This window comes from Ursus arctos, unplaced genomic scaffold (assembly GCF_023065955.2).
Source record: "Ursus arctos isolate Adak ecotype North America unplaced genomic scaffold, UrsArc2.0 scaffold_6, whole genome shotgun sequence".
NCBI classification, from domain to species: Eukaryota; Metazoa; Chordata; class Mammalia; order Carnivora; family Ursidae; genus Ursus; species Ursus arctos.
Window position 1 is genome coordinate 39969458 of NW_026623078.1, and position 27398 is coordinate 39996855.

The following is a 27398-nucleotide window of genomic DNA, read 5'->3' on the forward strand; positions in this document are numbered from 1 at the left end:
TGGCTTATATTTCATAAATGGATTTATGTAACTTGACCCGTGAGAGCTATACCCCATGAGTTATAATCCAACTCTTAAAGAGTAGTCCACTGAGAGCATGGAAGGAATTATGCCAAATCAAAACCCATTAAAGACTCAGATTATCATTTAGAGAGAATTTATTTAACTCTTACATGAGCAAGATTGGTGGAAACCATGAAAAAAATTATAAACATTTTGTATTCTAGTCTACTGTCGATCTTCAGGACATTTCAGTAAAGGAGAGCAAAACAAGAAATTAGGGGTATTGCAAGGAGCAAAACACTGGGAAGCCCTACAATTCTATACCCTCCTGTATCTTAAAAACAATATCTACATATATATAAAAACAAAAGGCATTTTAAACAGATAACATGAAGAATTTGTTTCATTTAGAATTAGATCCTCCTGGAACAACTGCAATTTGGTTGTGGTTGTGTCTCAAGTCTTACTTCTCTTTAGAGCCTTCCTGCTGGGATCCATTTTCCCTCAAGTGATCTCACGCCTGAAACATCAGTTTGAAGGTGCTCATCTGATTGACTTCCTTTTTCCCAAGGTGTAGGATTTGTGTTGGTAATGACAACTCGCATGGGGCTCTTCTAAGCCAATTTCACAGACACAGCGACGCGACTGCATGATGGCAAGAGCGCCAAGCTGCTCGCTGAGCTTTGTTCCCATGAACAAATAATAAAAGAGTCTCAAAGTAGGATGCCTTTGTGTGAAAGTCAGAGCCGGGAGAAACTTTCCTGCTTCCCTTGGCAGACCCTTTCTCACTCTCACGACACCTTACCAAAAAAGAAAGAAGAAAAAAAAAAAAAGACCAGAATCCGGACAAGTCAGGAGAAATTTTCAATGACTGAAAATGTTTTTCCTTCACTACAGTAATGAATTATTCATGCTAACTTGAATATCTCTGCATTTGGCACTAAATAAAGAGTACTTAGCTTTTGTAGAATTTCTAATTTTAAACATTCTTCATCTTATAATTACAAAAAAGAAGACAAATTATTAGTATATATAGTATTATACTGTAGGTAAGAGCTCTTCTGCCCAAGTAAAAACACAAATTTCAGCTTTTTTATAGTAGTGAACCAGAGAGGTGGACAGCCGTCACGGTGAATGAAGTTTCCCTGTTTTAGTGCATCAGCTGAAGTGGGGAGTCTTTCACTCTTCTGAGTTGCCTAAAGAAATTCTGTCTTTTCAAGGTGGCAATTTGAATCCAAAGTCTTTAAAAAATGATGGTTAGAAATGTTGAGTTACATCGAAAAATATTTACAATATGTTGGTGGGCAGAAAAAAAGAAAGCCCTATATGGTGTGATCTCATTTTTAAACTCACTAATGAGATAAATTCCTGTGGCGAGGACGGAAGCCTCTGGCTGATAAACAGTAAGGAATTAGGCCTGCTGACAACCATGTGAGCGAACTTGGGAACAGATTCTGCAACCCCCACTGAGCCTTGAGATGGCTAGAGCCCCAGCCTACAGCTTAAGGCCACCTCCTGAGAGCTTGGCTCAGAAAATAGAGCTCCCACGTTCAAGTCCCAGTGACACTCTCTACCAGCTCGGTGACCTTAGGAAGGTTACTTAACCTTTGAGGCACCCCCCGCAATTTTTCTCATCTAGGAACCTGAAATAATAAAAATATAAATGTCATAGGGTCGTTGTGAATAACTTAACTCATGTAAAGCACTTAGTACCTGGAAGAGTATAGATGCGCAATAAATATCATTATTGTTACATATTATATATAATTACTCTACGTTACATTAAAAACAAATATAAGCAAATGACTTCAAGGGATATGAGTTATCTATTATTATGTAACAAGTTTCCCCTAAATTTAGCAGCTTTCAAACAACAAGCATTTATTTTTTCCCAGCTCTGAAGACGGGGTATCTAGGAGGGGTGCGCCCTAGCTGGGTGCATCTGGCTCAGGGTCTCAGGAAGTTACCGTCAAGCTGTCTAATGAGGCTGCAGGCATCTCATGGCTACACTGAGCCTGAATGCCCTTCCAATTTTATGTCTGTAACTATTAGCAGGTCTCAGTTTCCTGCTGGCTGTTGGACAAAGAGCCTCATCACACGCACTTCTCCACAGGTTGCCTGAATGTCCTCTCCACACAGCAGCTAGCTTCCCCAACAACAGGGAAAGAGAACAAGCAAGCATGCACAAGTGAAGGAGGAAGAGAGCACTCAAAACAGAAGCTGCATTCTCTTATAACTCCATCTCAGAAGTGACATCCCATCACCTTTGCCATTTGTTCTTGGTCACACAGCAACTCTGGTATTGTGTGGGCAGGAGCCATGCAAGGCTATGACTACCAGGAGGTGGGCATTTGAGGGGGCCATCTTGAAAACTGGCTTCCTCGGAGGTAGAACTCAGACCAGAGAGGGAAACTTCATTATAAAGAGGAATTTTGAAAGTCAAAAATAGGTAGAGATGAAATTGCAGGTTCTTTCCCTCACTGGAGTTAGTCTTGCAAGCACTTGGCCTTGTTGGGGAAGAGAATATTCAAAGTGATTGGACTTGATGAATATTCAAACCTCTTCCAAGCCTGGGTTTCTGTGATCTTCCATGTGGTCAAGTCTAATCATAACTAGATAATAAGTCTCTTGAGGACCAGGACCACTGTGTCCATCCAGCTGTTGAAAAAAAGAGAAGATCTTTATAAATTCTTGTTAAGTCAGTCCGTAGCAAATAGACATTAAAACTGTTAACAGACTGAATCAAAATGAATGTATGCACATCTGTATGTTTATACATTTTAATATATATTTATATCCATACCTTTGTAATCAAATGCTTTGATTTTGCCATGGTAAATCCTTTATAGTCACTTCTTTTTTTTTTTTTTAAGATTTATTTATTTATTTATTTGAGAGGGGGAGAGAGAGAGAGAGAGAGAGAGAGAGAACATGAGCAAAGGGGGAGGGACCAAAGGAGAGGGAGAAGCAGACTCCCTGCTGAGCAGGGAGCCAACGCTGTGCTGGATCCCAGGACCCCAAGATCACGACCTGAGCCTAAGGCAGACGCTTAACCAACTGAGCCACCCAAGCACCCCTTTATATTCACTACTGTTGCATTTCTCTAGGACTCCATTTTATAAACTTTTCAAAGGTCTGAGATAACTATGGCAATAATAAAAAAATTAAGCTGGGATAACTACAAACTCACATAATTTCAAATAAAACCCCTTGCAAGGAAAATGTGCAGTTGCTAGGAGATAGAGAAATAAAAATTTCAGGGGCGTCCGAGTGGCTTAGTCGGTTAAGCAACTGCCTTCAGCTCAGGTCATGATCTCAGGGTCCTGAGATCAAGCCCACATCAGGCTCCCTGCTCAGCAGGGGAGTCTGCTTCTCCCCCTCTCCGTGCTCATGCTCTCTCTCTCTCTCACTCTCTCTCTTTCAAATAAATAAATAAATAAAATATTTTTAAAAAATAAAAATGTCAAAAAGGATCAAAGATATTTAAGAGGAGAATGGAAATACAAAGGGGATAAATGACTACCAGTGGCATCTCAGCAGAGTATGACATTTTGTAATTTTCCATCCCTGAGGTCTAGACTCTAGCTCCATGTTCTTCCTTTATGAAAAAAAAAAATGCACGTGTACGCCTACACTTCAAATTCAACCACTTTAACCTCCCATCAGAATGCAATTCTTTTTTTTTTTTTTAAGATTTTATTTATTTATGTGACAGAGAGACAGCCAGCGGGAGAGGGAACACAAGCAGGGGGAGTGGGAGAGGAAGAAGCAGGCTCCCAGCGGAGGAGCCCGATGCGGGGCTCGATCCCAGAACACCCGGGATCACGCCCTGAGCCAAAGGCAGATGCTTAACAACTGAGCCACCCAGGCGCCCCTAAATGTGCAAGAATTTTATTCAGTGAAATGCTTGTGTGAAGGAAAGAGGGAGGCAGCCCAAAAAGACTAAAAGAGCCATTAAAAAAGGTTGAGTCCTAAAGTGCCATGCAGAGTGTCATCAGGGAGTCCTTGAGCCAGAGTCACCTGAGAAAAAGAGTCCCCCATCTGCCGGAAACAGGTCTTAGTATTCCTGCCACGCTGATGTTGGGGGAGCAGGTGGCCTCTGCACAGATGCAGCTGTGGATTTCAAAGCGCAGAGGCGGGACCTCAGTCACGTTCCCGGAAGTGAGAGGTTCTCAAGGTGCAGTTCTCACTGCTGCCTTAGATACCAACAACTATCAATACAATTATTAGGAAAAGAAAGCAGTGTTTGAATTACCCAGACGACCTATTTTCAGATGAGCATTTTAACAAAAATCAAAACTTGTATTCAAAGAATTTTTGTAAAGTTTTCATAAATATTTCAAACACCAGTCGCTTAGAGACTGATTTCTAACTTAAATAAACCAACGTTTTGTTACTATGTACTGAAACATGCCCTGGATTTCCTTGCTGTAATATTTAAGCCAAACCAAACTCTTTAAAAGAAGTTAACAGGGAAAAGAACCTTGGTTCTTGATTGACTTGTGGTTTCGAGGCATTTCCACAAGTACAAGATACAATTCTCACACAAGCCTTTCTCTCCAGGGAAATAGCTTTCTCTTCCTAGAACATCATCCACTGCATTCTTGGCAATACTTTTCTTTCCAACTGTTAGTCTGTGACCAATGTTTTCACGCCAACATTTTGGAGAAACCTGCTGTGGATTGAAATTGGAGGTCACAGTTTCCTTCCAAACATTAGTCTCAGAATGTAGGACAAAGACCTTCTGCCCAAGAGGAGCCCTGGTCAAGCTGAAGCCAGCTGTGAAAGCTTTCAAGACTAATTTTCTTCACTCTATTATCAACTCTTCTGGTGTCCAAATGTGTCAGGTGCTGCTGGGTTGCAGGAATAGCAGAGAATGTTTAAGTTCAGATTTTATTCCTCCATTATATGAAGCTTTATTTCTGAAATGCTGTTTTGTTTTATTTTGTTTTTCAAGACATTCTTTCATGGTTTATTCACTTCAATTTCCAAATCATGCTGGTGCTTTAATGAAGTAGTAAATTTCTGGGGTGGGTGGTGGGAAGATCTCAGGTTATTAAAATTACATCACTGGTTTGTCCCTGTATGTTTGTGCCTTTTAAAATGTTGAGTATATAACCACTTGCCAGAAAAAAATTCAGACGAGAAGTCTAATAAATAAAATACAGTGTTTAAAATCATTCATTAGTTCAAATATTTTTGCTCTCATTTTTCTCACCCTTGATCCTAGCCATTACCAATGGTTCTCAAACTTCATTGTGCATAAAAATAACTCAGGGAGCTAGTTTAAAATGCAAATTCCAGAATGCCATTCCCCAAATTTCAGATTCATTGACCCTGGGAAAGAGCCCAAGAATCTGCATTTTTAACCCAATGCAAATGCTCTACAAACCACAATTTGAAAATACTATTTTAGACATTCAAATTTGAAAGTCATTAAAATGTAAACCAAAGATTCATGGCCCCAAAAAAAGATGCGCAGCCATACTCAGTGTTATAACTCTTAAATGGCAGAACTGGCCATCTAAACAGTTAATTCCTAGACCCCAAATGCCTTCTATCTAGGGAAATGGGGATATGAGGCAGCCGCCACAGGATGGGGGTGGAGAAGAGTGGGGAGAGAGAAACAACTTTAACTTATAGATGTATACGAACGTCATTCATTTCCATGTTTGTATCTTATTATTTATTAAAAATATCATGTAAAGTAACATTTTTCTCTTATCAGTACCCTTATTTTCCCATGTCAAAAAAATACACGTTTACCTAAAGGATACTTTTTTAATTTAATTTAAATTTATTTATTTAAATTATTCATTTATTTTAAAGATTTTATTTATTTATTTGGAGAGAGAGACAAAAATAGCGACAGAAAGCACGAGCGGGGAGGAGAGGGAGAAGCAGGCTCCCTAACTGCGGGGTGTGATCCCAGGGCCCTGGGATCATGATCTGAGCTGAAGGCAGATGCTTAACCGGCTGAGACACCCAGGAGTGCCTCTAAAGGATGATTTCAAATGGCTGACCAGCATTCCATCATGTACATACTCCACAATGTTATTAAGCATTCCTTTGTTATTGGATATTTAGTCCCACTTTGTAGAGGACACTGGAATGTGCTACCATCATCCCCTTCAACACACAGGATTTCTGTTTTTGGGTTTTGGGGGGGGCGGGTAAGTACTAAGCCTGAGATCAAAAGTCTCCTGCTCTAGGGACTGAGCCAGCCAGGCGCCCCATTACATAGGTATTTTAAATATTTGCGTAGAAGTCTTTTCAGTTTTTTCCTTTATTGTTTCTGCCTTTTGCATTGTACTCAGAAAGGTCTTCTACGGTGGAAACATTCTGATGCTAAAATGCACTGTGTAATCAGTCTCAGTATTTTCGATTAAACTTTCTCATTTTCTACTCACCACACAGATGTGAGATCACCAAAGCAAATTGTATCTCAGAGCTCAAGAGTCATTGGAACTGGCTCTCACTGCTTTCCCAGGAAAGTGAAGTGGGGGAAATGATGACCTTACTCTGCAAGCAAATCCCATTCACCTAAATCTTTACGACTTCCTATCTTTTGTGACTTTGCGATTCACCACTCTTCAATGACCCTACTTACCACCCTAACCTATAGGAGGTCCTGTGCGTATTGTGGGTCGTTCAGTAACCTGCCATCTAGTGGTGTAAATAGAGAAGTATAAGATTTTCCCCCCAGAACAGTAACTCCATTTCAGAATATAGCTCTAAGGACACCTGAATAATAAACTCATATTTGTGTAAAATTATGAACGGTTTATAAATCACTTTTAAAATAGTGGAATGAATCATAAACCCGGAGCCAGAATATCTTTGTTCTATCCCCAGTTCTCTGCCGTTATTGATTTCTCGTGTCTGTTTAAAAAACAATCCTCAAATCTTTTGAAGCTGTTTCCCTTTCTTGAAGATGAGAAGGATGTTTTTTATGTTCCCAACTTCTCTGTCATTTCCCTATATGTTTTATACTTCTATTCCACGTGGCATTTCAAGCACTCTTACGTCAAGAGGTTTCTTTTCCAGAAAAAAAAATTATTTCAAATGTTTTTTAAAAGCCATTTTGTAATAATTTTTAAGAGAATTTGGTGAACCAAATAATCTTTAAAAATAAAAAATCTATCTTGCTGAAATAGAACTAGTGTAGTGGAGTTCTATGGAAGCATGCTTTTCTTTACTAGGAAATTGATTTTTTTAATACTAGGAAATATCTGAAAATTTAATGATTAGCCTCAAAAAACCATTAGTTCCTCCCTATTTCTGCAGTTGGTGTGACATTATGTCAAATGACATCCAAGGTTCCATCCTATTCTGATTGTAAGGTTTATTAGTACAAAATCTTTTCTGATTATAAATCTTTCTTCTCTGACATTTTTCTAGCCTTATAATAACGTAAAATAATGACCTTTCTACCTATAATAATTTATTTTTCTTAGTTCATACTTTCTCATAGAAATAGTGTTCTTGGCATAATAATGCCATTTATTATACCTAGTGGTGAATTTTCCATCATTAATTCATGTAATTACCATATGAGCTTACTGCTGAAGCAAGACAGGTCCTGGGATTTCTGCCATCAAGATAGAAAAAATTTAAAAATGGTAAATACTTATAGGAGAGAAGAAAACATTGCAAGGTTGTTACATTTTAAAATGCATGTGAATTCAAAAAAATATATAATTTCTTCAAGTTACAGATTGTTTATACAATAGTACAATATGAGTTTTATAACATTTAAAAATAATTAATGTTATAAATCAGGATTTCCCAAATGTTCCAAAGAATACTACTTCTGGTTGTTAAAGGCATAAATTACCTGAAGAAAGGGAGCCCTTGTCCAACCAATTGTTTGAAAAATGATGTTTTCAAGTTAAGCAGCTTTAATCACCAAAGCACTTCTCAGAGACTTTTTATGTCAATATGCACTTTGTCCAAGGTGGAATATACTTATCTATTGCATTTCTCAAACCCACTTGTCCACAGAGATTTCCTTCCCCTCCCTCCCCCAGAACATCTCTCAGGGATGCTGAAAACAAAATAGGGGCGCCTGGGTGGTGCAGTCGTTAAGCGTCTGCCTTCAGCTCAGGGCGTGATCCCGGCGTTATGGGATCAAGCCCCACATCAGGCTCCTTGGCTATGTGCCTGCTTCTTCCTCTCCCACTCCCCCTGCTTGTGTTCCCTCTCTCGCTTGCTGTCTCTATCTCTGTCGAATAAATAAATAAAATCTTAAAAAAAAAAAAAAGAAAAAGAAAACAAAATAAATTGTGGTGAACATAAAGGGTAAATAAAACCAGTTTGTGAAATAACAGATGAAAAGGTAAAAAAAATAATAATAATAATTTGTAGTCTAGAAAGAAGAAAAGAAGGGCTTGCATTTATGAAGACCAATGATGGCTTGGGTAATGGAATAAGAGACAGGTCATGACAGGATTCCTTGAACTTAGTGAGATGTCTAAAAGCAATCTTTTTTTTTTTTTTTTAAAGATTTAATTTATTTATTCGACAGATATAGAGACAGCCAGCGAGAGAGGGAACACAAGCAGGGGGAGTGGGAGAGGAAGAAGCAGGCTCACAGCAGAGGAGCCTGATGTGGGGCTCGATCCCAGATCGCCGGGATCACGCCCTGAGCCGAAGGCAGACGCTCAACCGCTGTGCCACCCAGGCGCCCCTAAAAGCAATCTTTTAACATGAACAACTGGAAGTCTCTTGTTTAGACTTTGATGTGACATTTTTCAAATGAAATGATTTACAGGTAAGGTCAATCAAATGAAAAGAGGCTTACTATAATGTTATGGTGACCTCTTGTGGTTCAAAACCAAAATGACCCTCTCCTTGAAAAATTAAGTCTGGCGCCGCAGCAGAAAGCATTTTGGAGCTTAAATAACATTTTCCCACGTCCACCCAAACTGTCTGCAGTGGTTATCTCTTCAGAGTGGTGTTTGAGGAAATTTCATCTCATGTATTTCTGTAATGATTGAAGTTTGGCAAAAAGTATGCATTGCTTTGCTGAACAGAAAAGAAAACAAAAAGAACAACATATAAAATATAAGAGGAAACAATTATTTTTCTTAGGTAATCATTCAGAATATAGAATTTGGATTAAAGTACTAGTTAAGGTCCACGAACTTTGGAAACAAGCAGCCATTCTAAGATTTTGAACTTTTTAACTTTGCATAGTTATACCTGTGTAAATATTGCATCTGGGTATTATTATGAGTGATGATTGATTTTTGTTCTTTTCTAATCAGATTAAGAATTTTTGCCATAGAGCAGATTTTATAATAAGAAATGAAATAGGACCACTGAAGAACAATGAGATATTATGAAGGAAGGCATATACTGTATTAGGGCCAGGTTTAATTAATATATGAAAGCAAAAATATTATTTTGTTAAAGTACAAAAAGTGAATCATTAGGGCAGACAGCACATTGCGAACCACTGACAGAACAGGTTCCATAGCCAGCCAGCCAACACCTGAAATACTTGTAGTTTTCTCTTCAGGAAGAAGAAAGTATTAAAATACCCTTAGGGGCGCCTGGGTGGCACAGCGGTTAAGCATCTGCCTTCAGCTCAGGGCGTGATCCCGGCGATATGGGATCGAGCCCCACATCAGGCTCCTCCGCTATGAGCCTGCTTCTTCCTCTCCCACTTCCCCTGCTTGTGTTCTCTCTCTCGCTGGTTGTCTCTGTCTCTGTTGAATAAATAAATAAAATCTTTTAAAAAAAAAAACAACACTTTGGATTATCCCAAATCAACAAAGTGTAGATAGTTTCCCTTCTTCCTCCTCTTCTTCTTCTTCTTCTTCTTCTTCTTCTTCTTCTTCTTCTTCTCCTTCTTCTTCTTCTTCTTCTTTTCTTCTTCTTCTTCTTCTAATCCTTTTTTTAAGATTTTACTTATTTGAGAGAGAGAGACAGAGATAGCGACAGAGAGTGCAACCGGGGAAGAGAGGGAGAAGCAGACTCCCCGCCAAGCAGGGAGCCTGATGCGGGGTTCGATCCTGGGAAGGCAGACTCCCAAAGGATTGAGCCACCCAGGCGCCCCCATAGTTCCACTTCTAATCTCAAACATAAAATAGCTCAGAGAAGTCAATGGTTCTGATGACAGTTCGCAAATTCTCCTGTTTATAAGAGGCAAGTGAAGCCCGAAGTGCGCTCGCGCTTGGTAACACCACGGCTGTTCTGAATCAACGCCCTCGGAGCAATCTTGGTTTGCCTGCAGTGTTCCTGCGCTGAATTCAGAATTCAGTCACATGCTCTCTATTTTTTTTCTCACCATAATCCACGGTAATCATGTTGAGATTTTTGAAGAACATACACAGGAGTTAAGTTCATGTGCCTTTAAAACTCATTTTTTTCAGGATGGTATTTTTCTTGGGCTGACATGGGAGGTTTGCTTTGTTTTGACAAGTTCTAATTAGAACAGCTGAAGTACTGCAGGGGGAATGTTAAGGAAAGGTAATAGCAAACCCATCTACAAAAGCACTGTCTCTACGGAGCACATGTGCTCTGCGAAATCCTCCACCCCTGGTTACTGACCTTAGCTTCCAGTGAACAGCGTGGGGTCATCACACCACCTGCTGTCCCACCCACTACACTGCAGACTCTTGCCTTTTTCTGGACGCAACGTTAAACCTGAGCTTTGGGAGAAAGGGCTGATTCCAGGTCTGGGCAAAAACTGTACAAAATGAGCATGGAACGTCCTGTCATTACAGAAAGCAAGGAAGCTGTCAAAGATGACCAGCGTTATGGCAAAAGAACATGCTATATTTAAATCCATAAATTAAAAATACTATTTTTTTAATAAAAATAAAACTCTTATTGGTGACTTTTGGAGGATGCTAGGGAACAAACTCATTACTTGGAAAAGTGGAACAAAGTAGTTAATTAAGCATTTATCCTGCCTTTCTATATAAGAACTGTAAGTTAGGGGCACCTGGGTGACCCAGTCTGCTAAGCACCCAACTCCTGATTTCAGCTCAGGTCATGATCTCAGGGTCCTGAGATTGAGCCCTGCTTAGGGCTCTGCACTCAGCGGGGAGTCTGGTTGAGATTTTCTCTCTCTCCCTCTCCTCCTCTCCCTTTGCCCCTCTCCCTCTGCCCCTCTCCCTTTGCCCCTCTCCCCACTTGAGCACTCTCTCTCTAAAATAAATAAATAAAATCTTTTTAAAAAAAGAACTGTAAGGGGCGCCTGGGTGGCACAGCGGTTAAGCGTCTGCCTTTGGCTCAGGGCATGATCCCGGGCGTTCTGGGATTGAGCCCCGCATCGGGCTCCTCCGCTGGGAGCCTGCTTCTTCCTCTCCCACTCCCCCTGCTTGTGTTCTCTCTCTCCCTGGCTCTCTGTCAAATAAATAAAATCTTAAAAAAAAAAAAAAAAAAGAACTATAAGTTATGGTAACCAATAATTGATAGTACAAGTTTTTTTTTTTTAAATAGAAGTATTCCAGCTAATAAATGAAGACAGAATGATAAACTAAAAAATAATCATTTTGTTACTCCAAATGAAATAGTGGACCTAGGTGGTAATCACAAATAGCTGCTGACATTTTTAAAAGTGAGACATGGGGTGCCTGGCTGGCTCAGCTGGTAGAGCATGCAATGCTTAACCTCAGGGTTTTAAGTTCAAGTCCCACGTTGGGCATAAAGATTACTTAAAAAGAAGAAAAAATCTTTAAAAAAAAGAAGGGAGAGATGTTACCTTTATCCTCATGGAAATATTCAATACCGCCATGAAGTGTTCTTACAAAACAATCTAAAGTAAGAGTGATCTAGCTTCCAGATCTAACTGCCAATTTATAGGAATTACAGGAGACAGAGCAACAAGTTAAATGACACCTCAGGAGCAATCACCAAATTCCAAACGGTGGAAACCTCTATAGAACATGTGACCCAGTTTCTTAAACAAAAAAATAGCACTAGTGGGAGGGAAAGTATACCTACAAGAAAGTCAAGAGACATATAAACCACTTGGTTTGTCATTCAAACAAACCAAATTAAAAAAAAAAATGCTGAGAAAATTTGAGCACTGGATATTTAATATTAACAAATAACTTTGGTACATAATAGAATTATATTGTAAAAGGGTCCTTATCTTCTAGATAAGATACTGAAATTTGTGCGTAAAATAAAATGATAAATTGGGTTTACTTGAAAATAATTCAGGGTGAGGAGCAAGTGGGCAACGTTACAGATCAGGTGGTGGCAAACTATGGCCCAGAGGCCAAAACCGGCCCATCTCCTGTTTTTGCAAATGAAGTTTATCAGAAGCCAGTCATGCTCCTTTATTGATGTGTGGTCTATGGCTGCTTTCCTGCAACAATGGCAGAGTTGAGTAGTTGTGGCAGAAACAATATGGCCCACAATGCCTAAAATATTTGCTATCTTGCCCTATGCAGAGAAAGCTTGCTGACACCTGGTACAGCTAAATCAAAATTGGCTATGAGTGGATTGTGAGTGAAGCTGGGTGATGCTTACATGGCGGTTATAGATAGTGTTATGGGACATGTAATGTTTTAAAATCTAAACCAACCAACCAGTAGGTACAGCTTTAGGAAAAGGCTTTGACTTTATCATTGAGGATGGCATCCTCGTTCCACTCCAAGGTGATTCCTACCCAATACTCTACCTCTAAAGACACTCCCAGGGACTGTTCAAAAGTGGTGTGGCTGTCCACCTTGAGAACTACCTCAGAGCTTAGCAAGGCCTTGGCCTGCCTTAGTCCGCTGCATCAAAACCTTCAGGGACACCTGGGTGGCTCGTCTGTTAAGCATCTGCCTTCGGCTCAGGTCATGATCCCAGGATCCTGGGATTGAGCCCCGCCTCGAGCTCCCTGCTCAGCAGGGAGCCTGCTTCTCCGTCTTCTTGTTCTGCCTGCTGCTCTCCCTGCTTATGCTCCAGCTCTCTCTGACAAATAAATAAATAAGATCTTTAAAAACAAAACAAAAACAAAAACGTCAGGAAGACTGTTCGCAGGAAGCATTCTGGATCTCCTCTGCTTCTTCACTGTCCTTTGAAGAGCCTACCATGTCTAGAATAACAGGATAACAGACACTGTAGCTCTATTTCTTGGGAAAATAAGTTGATTCTCTAATACTATGAAGCTAATGACACTTGAAAGCTCTCAGAATTGAGACAAAGTTACCATACAGCCTATATATCTTATAGATAAGCATACACACATGTATGTATCATGCTGCAAAACCCCCAAAATAACCTCATTCCTCAAATGCACTTACCAAATACAGGGTTTCCTAGACAAATGCAGAGCTAAGGATTGTAAGTGCAAGTTAGGTCGTTTTAGAAGTCCAGTCTGGTTCCTCCAGCAAACAGCTCCCCTCAAGGTGAGCTACTAAGCAGCTGAGAGACAGAAAGATGAGTGAGACCCTGCTCTGGCCTGAACGATCTAGTGTGAGAGGATTAGGACTGCAGTGGGTGGTACTCACAGGAGGAAGAGAAGAAGCCGTTGCAGCAGTTTTCTTTTATTACGGACTTAGTACACAGGCCTACATGAGTTAACCATTCTGAGGATTTTACCTCACTTAATCTTTAAATCAACTGTAAGGTAAGCATTATTATCCTCATTTTACACATGGAAGCCACCGGTGCTTAGAGAGGAAGTGACTTAAACCCATACTCTGCCATAGTCCAATCTGCTCTCCTAAACATCGTTGGTAGTTTAAACACTGAAATGAACCTTTTTCTTTTGCTGGCACCCTGAGGACGCATTTATAAAGAAGCTCCAGATACATGTCAATGCACTGGGTTTCCTCTCATCTCTCACGAGTTGGGTCTCATCTCTGACAAGTACCTTTAGCAGGAATGAGACATTTTTGTTTGTGCCAAGTTTGAAGGATTATGTGAAGAGAAGTACTTGGCCTGCCTCTTTCATGAATTTTTATAATCGCAGAGGAAGTTGGTATCTATCTTTTTTTTATTATTATTATTTTGTAGTCTTTTAAGAAAAAATTTTTAAGTAACCTCTACACCCAACATGGGGCTTGAACTCACGACCCTGAGATCAAGAGTCCGATGCTCTACAGGCTGAGCCAGCCAGGAGCCCCCGTATCTATTATTTTAAAGAAATATTGGAACTTGGCTCTGCATAGAAATGTAAAAGATGGGATATTAAAGAGTCTTTTTGCACACACATACACAAAATTCTTTTCTGAGCCTGTTGACATGCAAAGCCTCCTCTGGGCAAAACTGAGGATTGCGTGTTGTGCTGTAAGTGTTTCACAACTGGCTCTCCCCCCAGAATATGTGTGCATAGGTTTATTGTAAATTTTACTATTATAAAAGATATGTACCATCCAATTTACAAATAACAACAAAATAATACTCCATATTGTAAATTCCACATAGTTGATCAATTTTAACAGAAATCTTTCATTAATCTTTGTTCAACTCTAGTATCTATAGCCAAATTTTGTTTCAAACAACAAATAAATGTAGTTCCAAGATGAACGGTGGTTGATATTTTTATTTACACTAAAGAGTAGAATGAAATTGAAACAATAAAGATATCTATCAGAACTTCACTTGTCCCTTATTAGTGAATGCTATCTTTGCTGAATCAGATCGTGGTTTTTGAATATGGAAAGACTACTTCTCCAAAATTTGCAATTTACAATGTAATGGCTAGAGATACCACATACTTTTAAGTTTAATTTGCATTATTAACGTTTTCTCAAGTCTGGACAAACAACCAACTAATAGATCAAGCCCTGATTTGTACCATTTGCCTACTTCCCCATTTTAAGCACTCCCACCATGGTCAACTTCAAGCTACAATAATGAAATCATTAAACCCTTACTTGAAAAGAGATGTGTGGTAACAAGCCATTATACAGAATATCTATCCTGTATGTACAGTAGACGTAACCTCAAGTGCATAAGTAATAGTAATATACTAAAATGATTAGGGAATGATGAATTTGTTTTATAATTTATTTAATTGTAGGCTTGTATTAAATTGAACTGTATAAAATTACTGATAGGCAACCATTTTTTGGTCTACAAAAGTTGTAAGTTCATATGATTCAACCTAAAAGATCCTCAGGGAGTTTGGAGATGGTGGAATTATTGGGGAGGGTTGGATAATAATGATGATAATTGATGAGGTTGGGGAATATAGGTGAGGTTCACTGGGGTGGAAGCCCAGAGCTGACGACCAAGAAAGAATTCTTGAGGCGTCTTTGGTGCAAAACTGGTGGTTTATTAAAGCACAGGGACATGACCCATGGGCAGAAAGAACTGCTGCCCCCGGGTTCTGAGAGGTGGCTGTTATATACCATGGGGTTGGGGGAGGTAAGGAAAAAGGGAGGTTGAGAAAATACTTTCATATGTTAAAGAAGATTCACAGGATACCGGAGGCCTTGCCATTGTCAAGTTAAGGTTGTTTTTCCCTCTAGCAAGGCGTTAACATTAAGATGGTTGGGAACTTCCTGGAGGCTGCAGATTATAAGGACGTTTAATTGTATCTATGTTCCCTTCCGGAAGCTGGGTTATTGATAGAAATGCTTCGTACTTGTAAACTGCTAAGACATTTGTAAACTGAGGGAGACTTAAGTCTTGCAGGATTGTGGTATCTATAGGTTAACTATTTCTTTGCCCTTAAGGGCAGCCAGGAGCGCCTGAGGAAGGTCACGTACATCCCATGGGGGGGGGGGGGTTGCGGGGTGTCAGTTTCTGCTTTGTCCTCAGCCAGCCTTCTGTTCCCTCATCAATAATCAAAAGAACCTCTACTTTTTATTAAATGCTTTCAAAGTGCTGGACACTGGGCTAAACCAAGTGTGGCTCTCTCTGATTTTCAACAACTAAAGCAGAGTTTCTTGTGATTCACTCTTTCTCCCAGCTTGAAAATACTGAGACAGAGACTGGAGAATTTCTGACACTTTAAATTCAGTTAAGAATTGGACACAATATATATGAAAGTGAAATACTACATAGGTAAAATAGTTTTCAGGGTATTTGACACAATTTTTGAGCTAAGTATAGGAGAGAACAAGCACTCCTTTTTGGAGCATGAAACTCAATAATTAAGCCCTGGCTTAATTAAGTACGTGCTGTATTACCACCTGTGCATTTTGAGCTATCTCACAGTTTCTGAGATCTGGTTTCTTATCTGTGATTTGGGTAATAATACTATCTGCCCAGATATGTGTTCCAGTGATTGTGAGATTTAAATGGGAAAAAGAAAATAAAGAATGCCTTATAAACGGTCCAATTTAAAAAAGGTAGTGGCTTATTACAGAATCACAGCTCTATGTATTTGCCTCCAGGATTGCTTTCTGGGCTCTGCTCCCAGACTTGGGGCTGGGGGCAGGGGGGTAAGGGGGCAGGGGGCAGGGAGGGTGGAGGCGTGGGGGTAAACAGCTATCAGTCTTTGCAGTGTTAAGACATTTCTAATCATTTGTTTTACAAACCACTGCATTGCTGAATTAGCTTCTCAGGATTCTTCAAACTGCCTGCTCCCAACTGATCTATTTACAAAACATATTTTTTTAAAAAAGAAAAAAGCCCTCCGTTTTTTCATATTAATAGTCCTCAAGAAATTTAGGACAAATGCAATTCACAATGGAGAGCTCAGAAGCTCACACGGAGGGAGGAATGTTCACAAAACCTTCAGGCGTTTCAGGACTTCCAAAGGCAAAAGCTGGGAGGGGGCCAGTCGCCCTGGGAGGGAAAAAGCAGAGGCCTGACCCTCCCTTTCTCCTACTCCGCTTCTCCCGCTGGCGGTTTGCTCCCGGGTTTACTTGGCTTATCTCGCTGATTCACTGTTGCTGTGAAAACAAGGCTGAGCATGCTGTTGAAAGCCACAGAAACCAGAGGAAACTAGTCATGAAAACCCTGACTATCAGCTGATAGATTTCTTCCTGATAACTGTTAGTGCTTTTTTCCAGACTAGAGCCAATCTTCAGGAGCGGACAAGGATCCGGAGCTGTTTCAGCCCAAATTGGCTGTGATCTCTTTCCCCATGCTTGAGGGCGCCGAGTTCTACTTTAACGTGGACCATGGCTACCTGGAAGGCCTGGTGCGAGGGTGCAAGGCCAGCCTCCTGACCCAGCAGGACTACATCAACCTGGTCCAGTGCGAGACCCTGGAAGGTAGGTGCTGCTCTTCTCACCATTTACAAAGGGAAAAAGGAAGTGATGCTGCCCACTGGAAGCGTGGAGAAGGGACTGTGTTCCCGGGGCCCGAGAGTCCAGGACAGGTTCTTATTCCCAGGGTCCGGATTTCAGGGGTCCACGAACTTGGATGAGGAAAAAAATTACATCTTTCTTTTCAGTTTTCTCTAAGTAAAATTTAGCATTTCCTGGTATCCATGAATGTAGGCAACAAATCACAGTGGTTAGCACTTTGTCAACAAACCATAAAAATTCAATATTTTCATATCCCTATACAATTCTTGCAGATACTTTGAAATATCTTTTATATTTTCATGATTACACAAGTATACTAGGTTTTGCACTTATTCTTTAATCTTGGTGTTTAATGTCTTAATACAGAAGTACAGATTTACACTTTTTTTTATTTTTAAAATTTTTTTGAGAGCGAGCACGTGTGCAAGAGTAGGGGAGGGACAGAGGGAGAGGGAGAGCATCTTAAGCAGACTCTGAGTAGGGCTCGATTTCACCACCCTGAGATCAGGACCTGAGCCGAAATAAGAGTGGGACGCTCAAACCACTGAGCCACCCAGGCACCCCACAGTGTTACACATTTTAAAACATCTTGATAACTATACTTTAACATATTTTGTTTACTCTGTAATCCTATGTATTTTCATTTTATGTATTTATAAATAATATTTGGAGAAGGACTTCATCAAACTGCCCAGGGATGAATGCACCCCTCCACCCCCCGTCCCCTCCACCCCCCGCCCCCCCCGTCAAATGCTAAGAAACTTGGTCTAGAGAATTTTAGTCTATACCCAGTTTCTCAGTATGTATTGATACGAGATTTATTTGAGGTTTACCTTTAACTGAAGCTTAAGAAAAAAGCCAAGAGATGGCTGGGTGGTGAGGCCAGCCCTGGATTCAAAAGTGCTAACTTTGACCTCTGCCAGGCCTAGGTAGGTGGCCTGAGCCTCACTGCCTCTGAGCCGCAGAGTCCCCATTTGTAAAATGCAATGGTAATGCCTGCTTTGCCTGCTTTGTTTGGAGAAATAAATGAAGTAACACCTGGGAGGTACATGAGAAACCATGAAGCACTGTGGAAATGGAAAATACCTTTTTTTAAAGCACTTCATTGAGGTATGATTGACATACATAAAACTGTATATATTTCATGCATACACCTGGATGAGATTAGAGGTAAGTATGCCTCCGTGAAATCATCACCATAATCTATGCCATAGATCTATCCATTACCTCCAAAAGTTTCTTCCTGCCCTCTATTATTATTCGTGTGTGTGTTTTAACTACTTTATCCATGCTGTACAGGAGATCTCTAGGACTTATTTATCTTGTGTTTCTAAAACTTTGTACCCATTGACTTACACATCCCCATTTCTCCCTTTACTCTGGAAATTATCTTTAAGCTACAATATTTTCAAAACTTTACCAAAGATTTCACATCTATAATACAGTATTTTTATTATAAAAACAACTACGCTAGTTCATTTTGAAATGTCCTTATAAAATCAACATGTCAATAATAAGGTGCTTTAAAACCTCCAGATTATTCTAGAAAAAATAGGAAAGCAATAGGATCGAAACTGCTAGGAAAGGTGTTGAAAGCAAAAACAAGACAAAAAACCTGAAGGTGACTTGGCTGAGGCTGAGGGTCCTGGGTCACTTGTTTGTGGTTCTGACTAGTTAAAGCAGAGTTAAGGCGGAGCTGGTCGATTTGAGATAGATGCTTTCCTTTCCTTAGCAATGAGGACAGCTGGAAAAATCTTTCAGATGATAAACAATTCTGTGAGCTACAAATAATCACAATATAGTCCCAAATACTAAATCACGTCAGCATATTAAATGAGGAGTTAGGTGACTGGAGAGTGTCGTGTACAGAACATCTGCACAAATACCGGGCTAAGTTTGTAGAGTGATAGGTGCTAACTACATTTACTGTGGTGAACATTACGTAAGGTGTATCACTGGTGAATCAGTGTGTCATATACCTGAAACTAATATATGTCCACTATACTTGAATACAAAGAGAAAATGTACTTAAATTGAAGTAGAAAAAGTGAACGAACGCAGGGAAGAATGGGTGTTTTTTTTAATTTTTATTATTTTTAAAGATTTTATTTATTTATTTGACAGAGAGAGAGACAGCCAGCGAGAGAGGGAACACAAGCAGGGGGAGTGGGAGAGGAAGAAGCAGGCTCATAGCGGAGGAGCCTGATGCGGGACTCGATCCCAGAACGCTGGGATCACGCCCTGAGCCGAAGGCAGACGCTTAACGACTGAGCCACCCAGGTGCCCCAAGAATGGGTGTTTTTAACAGAAGCCACTTGAATGAATTGTACTTAGTTTTCAGTCAAGCTTTTTTTATTTTTTTTTATTTTTTAAAGGTTATTTACCTGATCTCTACACCCAACGTGGGGCTTGAACTCACAACCCCAAGGTCAAGAGTCCATGCTCCTACTGAGCCAGTGAGGCGTCCCCAGCCAAGCTTTTCAATGAGCTAAGCAGTGCAAATTTTAACACAAACAATACATAAAATGCCTAAAATGTGATACGAAATCAGGTTTAGCCAGCTCACTAAAGAATTCAGAGAGAAACCACTCTCGGCTTCAATTTGGGAGAGAGAAAAAGGGTTTCAGACCCTTTTGAAGACCTGAATGAAGAATCTTAGAAAAATACAGGTGCATAGGTACAGAATTTTCTATGTAATATCAGGGGTCATGGGCCACCCAAAGCCATCCCTGCATCCTGCTTAAGAAACCCTGGCACACGCACCATTGCTTTATTGTCGTCCTACCTCAGCTTTCTATCTTTCTTTCCTCCTAATAATATATATATTTTGTCAACCATTCATTTCACAACTGTGTTTGAATCTGTGTGCCAATCTGTTTGGAGACTCCCAGGAATATCAAGTGTGAGTCATTAGCTGCGGGTTATAATGGATGCTGAGAAAAGTAAATCTAAATAAGGATTTCATGTCTGCAGGTAACAGTTGAGGATACTGAGGCTTCCCTGGCTGTGTCTGAGCTGACATTCTAGTCAGGGAGTATAGGCATAGCCACATCTCTCTTTCCGTTGAAATGTCCGTGACTGCTGAGCATGAATTGAAGATAAATGATTACTGTCCATGTTGCTGCCAGCTCCATTTGTTTTTTAAGATTTTATTTATTTATTTGACAGAGAGAGCACAGGCAGGGGGAGTAGCAGGCAGAGGGACAGGGAGAAGCAGACTCCCCGCTGAACGGGGAGCCCAAGACCCCGGGATCATGACCTGAGCCAAAGACAGACGCTTATCTGACTAAGCCACCCAGGCACCCCAGCTCCATGTTGATACAGAAAATCACAAGGTCTGCCCTATCTGATTATTCCATAGGACGTTGGGAAATAACTTGTGAAAAGCAATGCAACTGTCGCACCTGCAAATGCACTGAGAGAAACCCAGCCATCTTCTGAGCTGGATTAAGAGTTGAGAAGAGGGGCGCCGGACCGGCTAAATCACTACAGCATGTGACTCTTGATCTTGGGGTTGCAAGTTCGAGCCCCATGTTGGATGTAGAGATCACTTAAAAATAAAATCTTAAAAAAAAAAAGAGTTGAAGAGAAGAAATCAAGGTTATCTGTTGGGATAGATGTTAAGGACTTTGGGATTTCTGTTTACATTTGCACAAAATATGCCCTGTCCCAATACTGGATGAAGAAGAGTAGGTGAAACTGTCATTGTGGTAGTCCGTGTTGACACAGACACTTTCTGTAAAAGAAAAGCTAACTTGGCAAAGATTAAATTTTCCTTTAGTCTTTTCAAGTTCTCTAGACTTCAAGTGTTCTGAGACCAACGAATTATTTTAGAATTACTTAGAAGGAACACATGAGATTTCAGGTAAATTTAGAAGAGAAAATGAAGATTGTCTAGAAAAGCTTTGAAACGTCCTAGAATTCATACTTGTCCTTAACTGCGTATGTAATTGTGCCAGTGTGATCAGAAATACTCATCTGTTCCAAGGTCTGCCCCTGACTAACAGTGACCTGAGTCACTTGCTAGGACGCTCTGTGACTCAGTCCTTCCCAGGGACAAAGGAGCGAAGCTGGTTCACATGGCCTGTCCCACTGGTAGTGCTGGAAGGCTGTACCACATGGAAACTTTAAAACCTTTAAAAGTGACTTTGCCACAAAATAGTGATGCTAAAGGGACAGGAAATGTTCTTTTAAAGAATTAACACTTTTTAAAAATTAAGACTGTTTTTTTTTTAGAGCAGCTTTTAAGTTAACAGCAAAATTGAGAAAGTACAGAGATTTCACATATACCCCCTGCTTCCACACACACACACAGCCTCACCATTGTCAGCATTCCCCAGCACAGCCTGTGGTGTACGTGTTACAGTTGATGAACCTACACTGACACATCTTAACACCCGGAGTCCATAGTTTACATTAGGGTTCACTCTTGGTGTTGTACACTACGGGTTTGGACAAATACATCATGACATGTATCCATCATTAAGGTATCATACAAAGTCATTTCACTGCCTTAAAAATCCTCCGTTGCACCTGTTCATTCCTCTCCCCCCAGCTCCACTTCTGGCAATCACCAATCTTTTTGGTCTCTCATAGTTTTGCCTTTTCCAGAATGTAATGTAGTTAGAATTGTACAGTATGCAGCCTTTCCAGATTGGCTTCTCTCACTTAATAACATGCATTTAAGTTTTCTCCATTTCTTTTCATGGCAAAACTGCTATTTTCATTAGAATTTTTTAAATTACAAATTTGTAAATATTCTTTCCTCTTCAAAAAAGACAAGGTGGTAAAATTAATACTTTAATAATTAATAATTGATAATAATTAATACTTTAGAGCTCTAGAATTTAATACTTGATCTTTTCTAAAATATATGGTGAGCAGCGTCCACTGCCTCTGTGCATTGAACCTTTCCTTTGTCCTCCCTGCCATATTTTTTTAAAAGGGAATGAGGAAATCTGATTCTATATTACTAACAATTATGTCCCTTTTAGGGGACATGACCATCTTTCCTTTCCAATAGGAATTAATTTAACAACAACATATTAAGCATTTCTGGCTAGAGTCAAGAAAGTAAAACTAAATAAAATATAGTCCCTGCCCTAAAAGGGCTCCCAGTCTGGAGAATAAAAATATAGAAAAATAAGAACTTTTAATGGGAGCAACTGGGCAGTACCTATCAAAATTCCAAATGCGTCGATACTTGGCCTGGGACTTCATGTGCATTGTTTAGAATAGCAAAAGATGGAAGCAAATCAAATGTCCATCTGCAGGGAGCTGATTAAACAAACTATGTAACATTCACATAACAGAATATTCTGCAGCTATTAAAAAAAAAAAAAAGGCATGAGGACACCCCTTTCAGAGGACAGATATGGAAAGATCACCAAGATCTATTAAGGGAGGAAAGCAACGGGAAGAACTATGTGTGGCATAGTACTCTTTAGTAAAAAGGCAGGTAAGTTTAAAAATATATTTTCTATATGATGGTCTAGATCCAAAGAGACTGAAAGGATCTAACAGAAACTAAAAATAGTTGTTACCTGCATCTAGGAGTGGCTGGGCGGCGGTGGTGGATGACAAGTTTAGGTGACCTTTCACTTTTTACCTATATTTATACCTACTACCTATTTTTAAATGAAAAAAATATATTTCTGGGAGGAAGACTTAGTTCAAAGGGCTTTTTTCTTCATGCTCCCTTCAATACTACTTGTACCTCTAATTATAGCACTAACTTTTTCCACCTTGTATTAAAAATGCATAACCAATGCCATCACTCTCCTGTTCAAAAATACTTCAATGGTGGGGCGCCTGGGTGGCGCAGTCATTGAGCGTCTGCCTTTGGCTCAGGGCATGATCCTGGCGTTCCGGGATCGAGTCCCACATTGGGCTCCTCCGCTGGGAGCCTGCTTCTTCCTCTCCCACTCCCCCTGCTTGTGTTCCCTCTCTCGCTGGCTGTCTCTCTGTCACATAAATAAATAAAATCTTATAAAAAAAATACTTCAATGGCTTTTATCAGGGAAGATCAACTTCACACTTGGTTCAAAAGGCTGGAGCCGTCTTGCTGATCTTTGACCTTGCAACCATTTCCTCAAAACCCTCTTATCTTTTGTAAAGTTATTCCTTCAGTCACAAATTCCATTCTCTGTCATGTTTGCCCGGAGAACACTCATCGCTCTTTCAAGACTCCACTCAAGGTACTTCCTCTGTAAATCTTTTCCTGCTGCAGCCGTGTTGGGGTACAATGGACAAGCCTTAACTTTGTATTCGATTGTACCTTGTAATGCACCTAATTCTGTGACATTTGCATCGATGAATCACGCCAGGGGCGGACATTTGTCTCGCTTGACTGTCCCCCTGAATTAACAGTTAAGGGCTTAACTCATCAACGAATAAATGAGTCTATCTCCTCCTATACCCTAAGCTGCTTCAGGGCACAAAGTATCAATATGTGAGACCACTGAGGTGTCAGATGGGGGAGATACTTTTACAATGTATATCGAATGTGCTCTTTAAATACCTTAGTTTTGTCAGTTGCACGTCAATAAAGCCGAAATTTTAAAAAGAAATATCCATTTTTTTACAAAGGGGTAGAGACTATATACTTTACTGTCCTAGTTCCCTAGCCTAAGGCTGTGTTTTGCACATAGTAAGAATCTGAAAATTCACGTTAGAAATGTGTGCGTGTTTGGGTTCAAGTCCTGGCACTTCCACTCTCTGGCTCTAGGATATTAAGCCAGACTGCTTAACTTTTAACATGGGGCTTTCTTATCTGACACTTAGATAATCTGCCCCTGGCCTAACTCCCAGTTATCAGGAGCATCAGAAATTTCTGAAAATGTTTTGTAAACTGTTAATCATAAGAATTCCTGAGAAATCATAAGCACCTCTCTGAACGACAGTGTGTATACAACAAGAACTAGTTTTCCCTCTTTTGCTGGACTTTTGAATTCCTGAAATAATTCTTCCCATCTCGTGGTTAGGATCAATGGTGTTTTGTATGTGGTTCTATGTAGCTGATTGTGTTCTTCGGAGAGCACCAGTTTGGTGAGTAAGAACCAAAATGAGAAGTTTCAGTCCTGGTAACATGCATGGAATTACATAATGAAGTGCTGTATGGCCCTAGGTGTTTTGTTGTTGTTGTTGTTTAAGATTTTATTTATTGATTTGAGAGAGAGTGAGAGAGAGACAGAGCACAAGCAGGGGGAGGGGCAAAGGAGAGGGAGAAGCAGACTCCCTGCTGAGCAGAGAGCCCTACTTGAGGCTGCATCCCACGACCCTGGGATCATGAACCTGAGCTGAAGGCAGATGCTTACCGACTGAGCCACTCAGGCGCCCTGAGGTCCTAGGTTTTAATCAGAAATTAAATCTACTAATATTTGAAGCTCATCTATGTGATAAAAATTGTATTAGGTGATGTAGAGAATATGATAAACAGTAAGATATTATTCACTCCCTAAACGGTTCTCTAGTTGAGAAGATATCACAAATAAGTAAAAACAATCAAAATTTAAATTACAAGAACAAGTTAAACCTATAGATCACAGATATATTCAAAAGCAGAGCAGATCTGCAGGGCTATAGGCTAGGAGAATGCCCGTGAGATGGGAGCAAGCAGTGTTGAGGTGGCTGGGTGTTCTGGGCCAGGAGGGAAAATTAATGAACTACAGATTCCTGTATTTAAATAAAAGTGTCTGGGTGAGGAGTAAACCAGTTTGACCGCAATACTACAATAGCTGGGATAAGGCTGGAATTTAGACTGAGAAAAATCTTGAAGGACCTTGGAGATCTGATTATGGAGCTTTAGGAAAATGAATGAGGACAAGATGCATGTCTGAATCTTTGGTCAAATACTTGCAAGCATAGAAAACATGAACATGTTATTTCTCTGAGCTTCAGTTTCCTCATCTATGAAATGGGAATATTTGGTAAGGTTGAGAGATGATGTCCATTAGAGCCATTCCGTCAGTGGTAAAACACTACAAATATTAGGAAAGTCCTATTTAATTTGCCTACAACTGTCAGTGTTTCCAAGATTCTTATAGGGTCCTTACAAACTCAAAATAATTCTTAAGAAAGATTAAATTTGAGGCAGGGAGTGCATGAGGAGAAATGAGCTTGGAGAATCAATTTAAGAGCTCAGAGCAGTAATCTTGCTGTCAGGTGGCCATTCTAAACCAGGGGTACTCGGAGTACCAGAGAAGACACTAACGAACAGTGCAAGGGATTTGGAGTAAGAAAGCACCAGAAAGGACTTGAAGTTTTATCGCCGTAAGAATGGCAGTAAATTAGTAAAACTGGAGGGAGAAGTTCCAGGTTTATAGATACTGGTATATGTATTAAAATCTGAGTAATTTTAAGACCTGATAGTCAATGCCAATATATTGGCTGAGAATATTCTGATTTAGAGAATAAGTATCGAAGTCTTTAGTCAACTGAATCAAATTATCGCTGAAGTAGGTGGGTACCAGTGAGGAGAAAAAAATATATATATTGTAGAGTATTGCTGGCTGTTCACCTCCATCCTCTTGTTTAATCCCCACAACCACCCGAAAGCATGGATTCTATATCCATTCTGTAGGTGAAGAAACTGAGTTCAGAAAATTCAGATAACTGGGGCACCTCGGTGGCTCAGTCGGTAAGCATCTGCCTTCGGCTCAGGGCGTGATCCCAGCATTCTGGGATCGAGCCCCGCATCGGGCTTCCTGCTTCGCTGGGAGCCTGCTTCTTCCTCTCCCACTCCCCCTGCTTGTGTTCCCTCTCTCGCTGGCTGTCTCTCTGTCAAATAAATAAATAAAATCTTTTAAAAAAGAAAAAAAAGAAAAGTCAGATAACTTCTTAAGTTCAGCGCCAGCAGAGTGTAGGGAAAAGGGCGATGGCTCAAGGAAAGCACTCTCTGTGGGTACCTCTTGAAAGTGCTTCCTTTGCATAAAACCTACCTGGAATGTGAAAGTTGTGGACATTCACTTTTACAGAGAGCCCCAAACAGGAAGCTGCACAGGAAAAAAAAATTATCATTTTCTAAAACTGATCTGACCAACAAATTAATAGAAGATAATTGGGGTGTCCCAGATCATCATCCTGCCTCACTAGCCAAGTGATCTGAAAATTCACTGATCCCAGTGACTGCCACCCATGGAAGCCACATTTTTACGTGATGCCCCTGTGTGCACACATGTGTATATGCTACTCTGCCTTATATGCTCATATTTGTTAAAATAGCCTAATCTAATACTTTTATTCTTTGCTGTTGGGACCTATTAAATTGATTTAGTTGGTAGTGATCCCAGTTTGGAAAACATTCCATTTCCTCATTTGAATTAAAAAAAAAAAAAGTCACTTCACTGGATGAAGAAGCAGTGTAATTTTCTGAAGCGTGCTCTGTGGGTGGCTCTGTTGTTTTCTAGTGGCTTGGGAGGTTCTGAACCATACTCTTTGCAAAAATCACTCAAAGTAATGTGTTAAAGGCTTTCAATTCCTACAGCTAAGAAGCCTGTTTATTCCAAATTTATTTGACCACAAAGTCCTTTTTATTACATACCTATTTAAATAAGCACTTGGGGAAATGCAGAGGAAAAATTATGTGAGCCCGTTTTGAAAAGTATCAAACTATAAGCACTGTTGATATTATTAGCAGTCTATTATCATCGCAGAGCAAACATTTCAGATTTTGAGATTTTCTTAGACCCTCAGTGCAGGTGTCCTTTGGATTGTTTTGGTGCTGGGAAAAAAAGTTCCTTCTATTTCATTTGCCTCTCCATTGACTACAGTATTACACGATTCCTGTGGGGTCTGAAACACTTGAGACGTTGAATTTCAGGATCTCGCTGGCAGCTGAAAGGTTTGGAAGTTATTTTGCTTAAGAGAAACATATGCCGCCTGAGCAAAATATCATGGTTTTGAAAGAAATAACATTTGTGTTTCTTCTGTTGGCAAATATTCCTCAGTGCTGAGGATGCAAACTGTCAAATTGTATAAAAATCGGAACTGCCAAAATAAAAGCCAAATAAGATATGGCCAAAAAAAAGTATAATTTTAAAAAATTAAGTTAATTAAATAGGTAATTGAGCAAATAAATTCTGCAGTTAGATAAAGAATATTTCCAGTGCAAGCGGTTGGGCGTCTGCCTTTGGCTCAGGGCGTGATCCCGGCGTTATGGGATCGAGCCCCACATCGGGCTCCTCTGCTATGAGCCTGCTTCTTCCTCTCCCACTCCCCCTGCTTGTGTTCCCTCTC

General features: G+C 40.1%; 1 protein-coding gene across 1 annotated transcript in view; it reads left to right on the top strand.

The window, feature by feature from the left end:
• Window positions 1-16360: 16360 nt before the first annotated feature.
• Window positions 16361-27398, top strand: part of ATP6V0D2 (ATPase H+ transporting V0 subunit d2) — a 46862-nt gene continuing 35824 nt past the window's right edge. The window contains exon 1 of the mRNA XM_026495804.3: window positions 16361-17126. Coding sequence (XP_026351589.1) covers window positions 16997-17126 — 130 coding nt within the window. The 5' untranslated portion in view covers window positions 16361-16996. The remainder of the gene's footprint in view (window positions 17127-27398) is intronic.